The 12,196-nt window shown below is 41.3% G+C and overlaps 1 protein-coding gene across 3 annotated transcripts; it reads right to left on the reverse strand.

The window, feature by feature from the left end:
* Positions 1 to 3,875: 3,875 nt before the first annotated feature.
* PDCD2 (programmed cell death 2) lies at positions 3,876 to 11,489 on the reverse strand. 3 transcript variants are annotated; one of them, XM_054490829.2, is made up of 6 exons: positions 11,092 to 11,489; positions 10,282 to 10,524; positions 9,839 to 9,970; positions 6,763 to 6,866; positions 5,603 to 5,716; positions 3,876 to 4,468 (listed from the first exon to the last, which is right to left on the reverse strand). In XM_054490829.2, the coding sequence occupies exons 1-6, from the start codon at positions 11,372 to 11,374 to the stop codon at positions 4,310 to 4,312; spliced, it is 1,035 nt and encodes a 344-aa protein (XP_054346804.2). In that variant the 5' UTR covers positions 11,375 to 11,489; the 3' UTR covers positions 3,876 to 4,309. The 3 variants fall into 3 exon arrangements, with proteins under 3 accessions (XP_054346804.2, XP_054346807.1, XP_054346805.2); XM_054490830.2 differs by lacking the exon at positions 3,876 to 4,468 and adding an exon at positions 4,670 to 5,405; XM_054490832.2 differs by lacking the exon at positions 6,763 to 6,866 and having other exon boundaries at positions 3,876 to 5,716.
* Positions 11,490 to 12,196: the final 707 nt, after the last annotated feature.

The following is a 12,196-nucleotide window of genomic DNA, read 5'->3' on the forward strand; positions in this document are numbered from 1 at the left end:
GGACTATCAGGTGGACATTTGTGGGTTCTTAGGTTTTTAGGTTTTATTGTTAGAGTGGCTTGTTTTTTTTAATTGTAAAAGTACATCTTCAGCTGACTCAGAGGAATAAAATCAGAAAGGGGAGGTCCTTCCTTCCTTTCTCTTCTGTCTCTTTCCCCAAGATAACGACCAGATTAGTGGGTATCTTCTAAGCCCCGTTCTGTCTATCCTCTGGGCATGGTATTTGATCCCATTACTGGAAAAAAAAAATAATACATTCAGTTTTATAGCTTTCCCTTTTTTCAGTCAATATATCATAAACCTATTTCCATGATTGGGAATCTAGGATACTCTTCTTAGGTACCTTCACTTACTGAGCTATTCCTGTAATTATGGTCTTTACATGACCTCTAGTTTTTCACTATCATAAACAGCGCTGCAGGGAACATCCTTGTATGTGTTGGATGAGTGCAGGTATTCATGTAGTAAACTTTCCTAGAAGAGCAACTAATCAGTTGATACCAGATTGCAGTCCAAAGAGAACGGTGTATGAAATGTCCTTTTCTTGCATTCCCCAATCATTAGTGATGCCAATAATGTATGGATTAATTGGAAAGATATTCCAATATTATCTCCTATCTAAGAAAGAAGTATCTCTTCATGTATGTAGGTCTTATGTTCCTCAGTGAAGTTTTATAATTTTTTTCACACAGGGCTTTTATATTTCATAAGTATTACTTCCTTAATTCCTAAGTATATTATCATTTCTGTTTTATTACTGGAAGTTTTTCTTAACACTTTAAAATTTATTGTTGATAAATTTTTGTCAAAATTTATTGTTGATAATATTTTTCTTATTCCAAGTTTAGTGAACTCCTGTTACCGCTGATTTAGTTGATGGCATTGAAAGTTCTAGGCATGTAATCATCTGTAAATAATAATTTTTTATGTTTTCCTTTCCAACATTTATTTTTCCTATCAGTGCCTAGGACTTTAGTGTATATACCTTAAAAAAAAATCATCTCTTACAGTTGTAGCTACATATACAGGAAACCTAACAAATGTATAGCATAATGTATTATTCAAAGGCAGACACCCTTGCAGCCACCAACCAGGTCAAGAAACAATTTTGCTGCCTGTCCTAGAAGCCCCTCCTTATGGTCCTATCCAGACACACACTCCTGGCTTCCCTCAAGCAGTAACTATTATCCTGACTCTCACGCATTTAAAGATAATTGAAGTTCCTTGTCCATTTCTTTTCTTTCCAATTTACAGGCCATTTAGTGTTTAGAGCTTCTCATAGTCTGGGGTTTCCTAGTTGGAAATTCATGGTGTAGTTTCCCTATTCTCTGTATTTCCTGCAAATTGGAAGCCACTGTGTAATTCCTAGATCTGTTAATTCATTAGTGGGTTGCAAAATGACATTTTAGTCATTTCATTTCTTTTTCATTTATTAATTTGAATACTTTTATAAAGTGTTGTGCTCCATATAGCAGAATACTTGCTTCTTTCCCCTTTTAAGTTTTCAAGATAAAATGAGTTCATATTAACATGTCCAATTCAAAGCTCATAGGGTTTTTATTTAACCAATTCTATATCCAATTCAAATTCAAAGCTTATAGGGTTTTTATTTAACCAATTCTGTATTATACTCTTTCTTCTACACTGAGAATTTTTAATTCTTAAAGACATGGGGGATGAGGAATTAGAATGTCCCATAATTACTCATGTACTTTACATATTTACTTTATCATTACTTTATCTGTTATATGTGCAATTTTTTTTTGAGACACGGCCTCACTCTGTTGCCCAGGCTGGAGTGCAGTGGCACAATCATGGTTTGCTGCAGTCTCAAACTCCTGGGCTCAAGTGATCCACCTCAGTCTCCGGAGTAGCTAGGACTACAGGTGCACACCAACACATCCAGCTAATTTTTTTTACTTTTTGTAGAGACAAAGTCACTCAACTGTTGCCCAGGCTGGTCTTGAACTCTTAAGCTCAAGCCATCCTCCCACCTCCACCATAACATTCTTAAGAGTAACAAAAATACTGTCACCGATGATTGCCAAAAACACTTGGAACTTTTTTTTTTTTGCTGTGATATCTGAAATTGTCAAAGGATATTCAGTATCTGAAATAAAAAGGCAAAGCTGAATATGCTGCTCTCTACAGCACAGGGGAGCTGCTGTGGCTGGACAGTATCTGAACCAAGCAGATCTTAAAACTTTGTAGGTGTTGAGAAATGGTGGATGCATGGACTGGTACCGTCTGTGGAGCCATGATTATTTAGGTGAGACTTGCTCATTATCTTGTAGTGTTTTAAAATGTCTTCACATTTCTAAAGGCAACTTGCTTAATGCATTTTTTAATTTAAATTTTTTATGTTGTACAGTTTATTTTAAATATAGTTGCTATTTTTTAACACAGATGCCAAGTCGGTGCTGTGAGATTTTCTTTCTGGTAATTTGGACCAGTTTGTCTCCCTCTTGATATATCCGTCCCAAATGGAAAGGCCCTGTAAACTGTTATGATCATCTCCAGAGGTTAACTGGAATATACACCAATGACAGCTTGCCTGGGTACACCAGAATACCTGCAAGAATGTCCACATCATCTGGTGATGTCCCCAAATAACAGTTTTTACCATAGAAAGATCGTAACATGTTTGCTTTAAAAGCCCTTAGCAGTCATAACGTACTTACAGATTCTGCCTATAGGGAATAATACATAATTTTAGATATGAAGGCCCCACTAGTCCAGGTTTCCTTACACCACTGTGCTTCCTACTAAGTGTTGCGACCAACTCTTGTCACTAGTTGATGACAACTTACTCCAGTAGCCACAGGCTGTGACACCATAGTTATAGGTGATTCTCATAGATTTAGCCATCCCAGGTTCGAAACTAGTATCCTCTAGCTCTTAAGTAGCTGATAACCTCCCCATGGGAGAAACTCCATACTGCAGTTTCCCATATGGTGCTATGTATAACTATCTTACACAATTAATACAAATTGCATATATATACTTATATAATACGGACTACTAGGACAGAACTTTTTAAATTACAAATAAAATAGCCAAGTAGACAATTACATTAGCAAGTGATGTTACCTATGAAAACGTGAGGATTTATGGTGGCAATGCATTTCAGTTAACAGGGATGTGTTAGGGGACAATGTGAGCCAATGTAGATTAAGGAAATAAGCCTGAGAAATTTATCAGAATTAGCCAGCAGTATTCAAGCACTGATCAACAGCAATGTGTCTTCAGGGCAGGCATCACTGGTGCTGAGAGAACTGGGAATTGTCAATTGTGAGCTGCTAGGGGACGGAAGAAACCTTAGTGTAGTCTTAGGAGCCACTTGCTTAAACAAATGTATCAGAAACATAATAGGCCAAGGGTCAGCCCTTTGAAAACTGACTTCAGGGCCTTCCTTTCCTCAGGCTGCTGCCTCCTAGGCCAGACCCTTATTTTGGCTTACATTCCATAACCCTTGTATATGCGACAGGGAACCTGTATACAATGCTGACATGGAAAGGGAATGGAAAGGGAAGACCATCGCCTTTTGCATTTCAGTGTCTCATCTGTAAGCAGGGCCACTGGCTGACAAAGATCAGTTCTGAAGGTAGAGCCTCTTTAAATTCCAGTTCTGTGATCACAAAGCCACTGTTGTTCCTGATCCTGCCAACTGTGATACTGCTGCTTCAGAATTACTGGGTTTCCTGTTCATCATACTCACCAACCTGAGGTTTGGTATTTTTGTAATATTCTGGGCTTCCAGTACATACTAGAGCCTGTGATAATCACCTAATGATCAGACAAGTTTGTTGGAGTTTTACCAAGTATTTTTGTATTTTAAAAAACTTAGGGTGGGAAATGCTCTCAGAGTGAGATGGTTTGACTTCATTAGGCACATAACCCATTTTTATTATAAAAAGAAATGCACATATAAGTAAAAAGACCATTTTAGTTAGTCCCACCATTCGTTGGTAACCAGTGCACTAAGTGTACATCTTTGCAGATTTCTGTGCATACAAATATTTTTACAAGAATAGACTCATACCATGAATACCACCTATAATGGTATGTCTGTTGTCAATATAGGTGTTATAATTAAGACTGTAGCCTTCCACTGTGGATGTACCAAAATTTATTTAATTCCCTGTCACTGGACACTTTTGTTTCACTAATAAGTAGACACTGTGTAAGCAATTCATCAACATCTCTGCACCTCTATTTTTGGTATAAGTATTTCCTTAGGATAAAATCCCAGAAATGGAATTGCAAGGTATAAAAGATTATTAACATTTTTCAAGGCTTTAAGATGCCTTTACGGTGTATCTGTTACATCCTGCTTCCACACAAATTCTTCTGTATAGCCAGTACCCAAGCTGCAGCTCTCAGCACAGGTGAAGACAGCCAGGATGCCCCAGTCAATGCTCTTGCCCAGTCTGTCAGCCTTCAGGTAGTTTAGGAGCTGAGGCATGACCTGAGAAGAGGGTGACACACAGTTAGAAAGCTGCTTCACAGCAGGGAGCACGAGACCTCAGCCAGGATGATTATAGGGATCTTGGTCTTTCAATCCTCATACTACAAAGCAGGATTATAGACATTATACAATTAACGTGTTTAACAATCTAAAACTTCCTTATGACTTCAAAGCCCCTCTCACCTTCTGTTTGGTCTTTTCCATTTGAGAAAGAAGTTCACAAGTGGCTGTTAATGAATTATTTTCATTACTAATATGTCACTCAAAAGGGCTGAGGCTTCTATTTGGGCAACTTTCACTTTGTATCATTGCAGATGTTGTTACTCTTGACTCAAGAAACAGTAATTACTAGTAATGAGTACAGAAAGGACATCTGTCAGTGTAGTTATAGAGACCAGAGAGGAATCTTAGAAGTAGTCTAACTGAAAGAGTGAATAGACAGAATAGCCACCCTGATATGGAATCACTTTATACAAATCCTGTCACCTCAATTTGGACATTGAGAGCTTTGGCACTAAGAACCAAGCAGAGTTTTGTGTATGGTCCTCATAATTCCTTTTTTACCCAAAGAAACAAACCAGTATTAGCTATGACTTTGGTAAGGTTAGTGAATCCATAGCTCAAGAGCATTTCCACCCTACCCAAATGGATTTTGATGCTAACAAATCCTTTTGGGCAGGGGAGGACATTTATCTTTAATGCTTATATCCATTTGTTCTAACAAATCCACAAACCAAGATTAAACAGTAAAGACTCCTCTCATAAAGTATGGAGTCAAAGACTTTAATTAATGGAACAAGAAAGGAAGGTATAAATTATTTAAAATAACAAAAGTTAACAGAGGCACTAATAATAATGACATAACCACACTGGAGGTGGAGAGCAGTGTAGATATCCTCATCGTCACAGAAGTCAGTCAACAGACCGTGTCTGAAAACTAAGAAACAGAAAAAAGACAGTTCCTTCCAGGGAACTAGCCCCAAGGTGAGGCAGGAAACTGATGATTTTCATCATAGGGCACCCTTCCATACTGCCATGTTGACCCATGTGCACAAATTACCTTGGTGAAGTTTTTAATGTTTAAAAACAATCATGGTGATTACACACCAAATGGTCCTTATTTAAGGGTCATACCTGGAATTCCAATATTCTCTTGGCACCACAGGGGCAATCTGGAATATCCTTTTCTTGAGGAATATTTTCACCAGAAATCCAGATGGGGGCAATACCTCTGCCATATCTAAGAATCTAAAATCAATGAAGATCATGTTCAAATAATCAATACCTTACCTAAAAGTTTCCAATGGTAACATGCTATCTACTCCATGAACGTTCCTACTCTTGATGTAGCACTGACCCAAAAGGCATGTCACAGTTCCCCCATCAGACCTGGCTGTGCCAGTGTGCCATTAATGCCTTCTCAATCACCTCAAAGTGATTATTTCAGCTTATCTGACTCAGAGGGCATCAAAATATATTTCCCAGATGACGCTTTTACTACCTAATGTCGGAATCTTAATCCTATGAATATATTGTGAAGGGACTAAGAATGAGCCTCTGCTGTGATTGCAGAATTCTGCCCAGAGTCTGTGCCTACCTTTAGAGTTAAAAAATTTTAGGAGGGACAAATACCAAGTGAAACATAGTGTTTTGAAAACTACTACAAACATAAGTAAATTTCACTGTAATAAGCTTCCTACAGCAACTGAGTGGTTTTCTGTATTTTGTCTAAAAGCATATGCATTGCTAAAAACTGCCTTAGTGTTTAAGACCTAGATGTATTCTTCCTATATACACCCCTGTGTATTTATTTGAACCAGTGACTGGCTTATGGGAATTTAGTTTTCTTTCGTGATTTACGTTTATGGTAGGGGAGGTTAAGGAGAAAATGTTAACATGTCACATTTTACAAACCAAAGTTACCTGTTGGAAATGGGCAAAAATAACCTTTTTTCTTTTTGTGGGGGGCAGCCAATGGTGCCTAAACCTCATGTACCTTAGGCAACATCTCATTCATCTCCCATCCCTGACGCTTGCTTTAGAAAATGAACCCTGTATGATAAACAGTATAATCTTTAGTCTTTTAGTAACTATTAAATGGATCAGCACTGCAAAACACCTTTCTACATGGCCCATCTGCGTGAGGAACTCCTCTAACAAGATAACAAAAGCCTGCTTTTATAGGCTCCTAAGGAATAGACTAATGTTACTATGAAGTTATTTCTTCTCACAGATGATACTCATAAAACATGGTCTGAAGAGAACACAATGAGGAGCTATGAGTTCCACTTTACCTGTTCTGGTTCAAGGGCTATCTGAGTTTTAAACTTCTGAAAAATTTTATCTTTCCTGGATTCATGTTTTGCCATGGAATCCAGTTCTTCCTCAAGTGCTTCACCTGAAAAATCAACGTTAACTATTATGAAAAACAGGAGTAATCCCCACAACTTGACAATTCACACATGGAGAAGGGGACCCACTTTTAATCAGATAGCTTTCCCTGTTTATTCACTCATTCAAATTGGACCATCTGAATTTCCAGGTACTCCATGCAACTCTATTATATGGACTTCCATTTAGTGCATTTCCTTAAAGCTTCAAAATAACAGAATGGTCAAGGGCTTAGGACTGCCCAGCACATCACAGAACACCCAACAAATGTGAGCCCTTCTTATCATTAGTATCCTCAGCTGGTAGGCTCACTCACTCAGTCATCAAGTGTTCATTTCTGGCCTGGAGCAGTGGCTCACGCCTGTAATCCCAGTACTTTGGGAGGCCGAGGCGGGCAGATCACCTGAGGTCAGGAGTTCAAGACCAGCCTGGCCAACATGGTGAAATCCCGTCTCTACTAAAAATATAAAAATTAGCCAGACGTGGTGGTAGTTGCCTGTAATCCCAGCTGCTCGGGAGGCTGAGGCAGGAGAGTCACTTGAACTCGGGAGGCAGAGACTGCAGTGAACCGAGATGGTGCCATTGTACTCCAGCCTGGGCGACAGAGTGAGACTCTGTCTCAAAAAAAAAAAAATTTTCATTTCCTTCTCCATATTCCTTCCTGGGATTACAGCCACCCTAAGACACTGCTGTCCCCAACAGACCCGTGTCTCTAAGTATAACCATTAGTCTTTGTAATGTACATTAAAATAGAACGGATATACCTTGAGTCAGAGAAGCTAAAATAACTGCTTTGATGAAACTGGAAAGGCACTGATGGTGTTCACTTGCACCATCAGGTCTGATGGAGGAAGTGTAGGATGCCTTCAGATTGATGTTCCATCAAGTATACGTGGAAGTTTCAGTATAACCGTTAGGACACTGTAAACGCTGTTCCCTCAGGCCCTAGTGCCTCCTGCCAAGTCTCAGGTAAGACACAGCTACCTCCAGGAAGCATTTTTCTTTTCAATTCTTTTATTTTAGAAAATTTTGAACATACACAAAAGTGGAAATACTATAACGAACCGCCACATATCATTAATCAGCTTCAACACTATCAAGTCCAGTGTTTCCTTTCTCTGCCACTTCCAACTCCATTACTCTGAAGTAAATTCCACACATATCACTTCATTCATAATTAAGTTATGTACCCCTAGAAGGCAAACTCTTTCCTTTTATTTACCAATTTGAAAATGAGTCTGTTCCCAAGTATCCTACAAAGATGATTACTGAGTTTTTTTAAAGTATCATTTTGAACCCATTAAACATATCTGATGCAGTTAGTGTCCCTGTGGATGTTCAAACTGTCCATCTTTTGTAAGCAGGAGCCTTTTCATGTTGCTTGCGTTCTGACATGGCCCTAGTAATCCTTATCCTTAATCTTTGATACGACCATGTTCCCACATTATATGAACATTTCCTGACCTAGTTCTGGAATCAACCACCTCTCCAAAGAGCCTGGAGTTCCTTTTAGAGAGAAATGGTACGTAGACACAATCAACATTATCTTCCTCCTACGCCCAACATCTCAGTTCTCAGTAACACCAACATAATTACTCATTTCCTTTTCCCCCAGTACACACACCACCATCTCAAAATAAAAGCAACAGTCTAGTAATAACATGTTTATTCAAAATACTAACACTATTACGTTCTTTTCATTCTCAGGGTATATTCCACTAGAGATGTACTGTCCTATGTTTTGAAGTCACCTAGAAGAGTTCTTAGTGTGGTTATATGGCTACATCGAGAGTTTTTTACTTTTGATGATTAGGGACTGCTTTTTAAAACTTACTTCACTCCATAATCTTAAAATACACAGTTCCACAGTCACATTTACACTAACAAGGCACATTTGGAGTCCAGCTTTCATCCTTGATCCTCCTACTCTAGGCTCTCCTTTCTCCTAAAGGTAAAAGCACTTTCATTATCTATCGTAAAAGCACTTTCATTATCTATCATTTGTATCGTACAGGTATGAACACGTGTGGCCCCTTCCAGGAAGTCTTCAGTGATGTCACTTGTTCCCATGGCACCTGTATTGTACTCTTACTAGTCATTACATGGACTTTAACTTCCCCAAGTATTATCTGGGCTCCTCCATGAGACTATGAGCATCTGACCACTGGAGTATTGCTTCGCATTATATCCCTGTTATCAAGCACAAGGTCAGGCACAGAGTAAGACTCAAACATGTTTTGGAATGTATGACTAGTATGAACTACAAACCAGTAAGCTGATGTTTTCATTTTGAGTCTGTAAATCTAATTTTGTGGTGGTTTTGTGTATGGCTCAAGGCTCAAATTGTAAAATTTAACATTATGTGACCAAAGAAAGTTATGCCCAGAACCTCAATTTCCTCACCTTCAAAATGGGGCAGTTTCTGACTTACTGGTCTGCTGTCACGATTTTAATGAGCTCATGCACAAACAGCCCTTTATATAAGGTAAGTGCTGGATAAATGTTGGCTACTATAATAAAATAAGCCTCTAAGATACTTGGTCAGCACAAGTACTACCCAAGAGTATGCACTGTAAGTAAACTGACAAAATTGTGTACCTAAAACTGGCCAGATGAAAGAGAAACTTTTAAGGGGCCCTTCTGCATGCCCGACACTGTGCTAGGCACTCACACTATCCCGACCTAAGAAACAGATCTGCGACCCAGCGGAACTTACCAAGCCTCCAGCATCTTGTGCAGTCCTACTCATGGGACCATCTGGATACCTACCCTTGTCTTTACAGGGAGCAGAACACACCTCATATGTGTCAGAAAACAAAGTCCAGGAAGTATATTTTTACCTGAGGCAATATCTGAAAATTGTATGCTACAGCCTCCAAAGTGAGTGAGTCTTCCTCTCAGTACCTCTCTTCTAGGCACATTGAGCCCTTTCTTCCAAGCATATGTTTAACCACTTAATGAAGTCCTGAAACTGCTTACCCATGCTCTCTATAATCTCTGAGTAATCTTCCTTTTCCACAACCTCAGGCATAATCTCATCTTCTGTTTCTATTACAATTTCAAATTCTGGAAAAAGGAAGTTGTGGTCTGGAATTATATGGTCCAGATGATCTGAAACAAAAAGGACAGCACTATTAGTAATCATTTAGTTTTGAAGACAGTCTAATAATTTGCTGTCTCTAAAGTACTATATTCCCTATAGTTCTGGCATTTTAGATAAAGGGTCATAAATTAAATGCCTATATGGTGACATTATTCAGTGATTCCGACTTCACAGCCGCTTTTTTTACAAAGGTTTTCCAGGCATGAAAAATTTTGAAGTACTATACCTTTCCTAATTTTACCTTTAAAGTTATCCTGGAAATATGTGGGTTGACAAAGGCGATGAAACTGAACTGAGACTTAAAAAAAAGATTACCCACCTGGTTGTGCACAAGCCTGCTTATGTCCCAATCTCCAGTCTAGGGTCTGATGCTCCTTGCTGCAGTAATATGCTTTGTGGCATCTGGAGCACGTTTTGGGGCCTAAACAGCCACAAACCCTGCAGAGATGAGCACCAGACTTAAGCTGGAGACACACTGATTCTCCTGTTTCTGGGGGAGGATTCTCAGAAGGTGGCTCATATGAGTAAAAATCGTTTTTCCTGGGTAGTTGATTCCTAAAAACTAAAAAAGAATGCAGAGAAAAGTTTTAATCTTCAAACAAAACAGCAATTCACATATTTCATCCTCTACACGTAAAACTGAAAAGACTCAACAACAACAAAAAAAAGAAATGAACGTTTTTGCTTTCAGGAATAAGCTTTTAAAATCCAGAAACTAGATTTCGTCCGGTACACGCAACTGAGTTGCCTCCTGGAGGTGGTTTGAGTTAATCAAATCAATAAGACTGATCGTTAAGAACGACTGCCAAAAATACGAAAAAGCTACTGGGACCCATCTTTCCAAGACAATTTCTATTATCTGAATTAACACCATACCTGGTACCCACTGATTAAAAGCTGGGGGTTACCAATGCGCGTGGGCACAGTTAGAAGCTTATGTAGTAAAAATGAGGACATCCTGGAAGGGCTCGGGAGAAGGTGCTCCTGGGGCAGCGCGGAGGGAGCTCTGAGGATGGGGCGGCAGAGGGGCGGCAGCGGTGCTTTCCGCCGTCCCCCTCGTCGCTCCCAGGATTAACGCCGCGCACGCGTAGGAGGCATGGCCCCGTCCCGACCCCGTCTGGCGGCTCACCTCGCAGGCCGGCACAGCACGGCTGCTCGCGGCAGCAGAAGAGGAAGATGCAGCGGTGGAAGGCGTCCGGGCGGCCGGGCAGCGGCGCGTACACCTGCAGCAGGAAGGAGAGCGGGCGGCCGCACAGCTCGCAGGCCAGGGCCCGGGGCCCCGGCAGCCCGGCCGCGCCCAGCCATGCTGGCCGCCCGCCTACCTTGCTGGGGAACTGCTCGCTGCGCAGTCGCCACGCCGGCGCCGACTCGGCGAAGCCCAGCTCCACAGGTCTGGCCCCCGCGGCAGCCATGCGGGGCGCGGGCTGGCGGGGGGCGCAGCCCACAGCTGGGTCGGAAGGCGGAAATCGGGCGCCGGGCAGGAAGGCAAGAGGCGGGCACCTTTCCGGAGGACAGGAGGCGGAAACGCGTCTGACGGCAGTGGCTGCAGGACCAATGCGAGGGAACGGGGCAGAGGAAACCTCTCGGCGTTAGCCCCGCCCCTGGCGCCTCTGCTTCCGAGCCGCTTTCCTGGTTCCTCCGTGTGCTCTGGGATGGTTCTGGCTTTGGGAGAGTCGCAGCTGGTGACGGCGCTCCGCTCACCTCTGCAAATGTCCTGCTATGGGCCTGCGGGTGGCCGCCAGGGAGGCAGAGCCCTCCCTCAAACCTTCCCTGCTGGTGTCCACCTCAGGATGTGGGAAACCTGTGCACTGGCCAAGTGCTAACCAAGAGTAGGCAGTGAAAGATAAATGAAGGTTGAACAGGTAAAGTGAGGACCCTACAGTGGAAACCAAGAATCGTGTGTGCCTGAGAGTAATGAAGAAGCCTCTGCACAAGAGTCTTTTCTGTCAGTCTTAAGGTCTCTGTTTTAATGTTAGTGCTGGCTTGCTGTGCCTGAATTCCAAGGGAGGAGTGTATAATGAGGCATGGCCAACCCCCACTTCCCATCATTGCCTGAACTAGTTTTTCAGGTTAACTTCAGAATGCCCTTGGGCAAGCAGAGGGTCCATCAGTGGGTTGGAGGGTTTAGAATTTTACTGTTGGTTTGCAAAGGTCTGAAAGAAACATGTACCATCTGTTCTCTTTAAGGACTTCTACTTAGGAGGTTTCATTTACATAACAAGACCGTGGTTGTC

The sequence above is a fragment of the Pongo pygmaeus genome, chromosome 5, assembly GCF_028885625.2.
Source record: "Pongo pygmaeus isolate AG05252 chromosome 5, NHGRI_mPonPyg2-v2.0_pri, whole genome shotgun sequence".
NCBI lineage: Eukaryota > Metazoa > Chordata > Mammalia > Primates > Hominidae > Pongo > Pongo pygmaeus.

Bases quoted from the DNA above. Each gene is read 5' to 3' on its own strand.
- PDCD2 (XM_054490829.2), bottom strand. From the start codon at position 11,374: ATGGCTGCCGCGGGGGCCAGACCTGTGGAGCTGGGCTTCGCCGAGTCG. The intron at 10,525-11,091 runs GTGAGCCGCCAG...ATTCTTTTTTAG, and splicing joins GTGCTGTGCCGGCCTGCGAG to TTTTTAGGAATCAACTACCC. The intron at 4,469-5,602 runs GTATGACCCTTA...CCCTCTTCTCAG, and splicing joins AGAGAATATTGGAATTCCAG to GTCATGCCTCAGCTCCTAAA.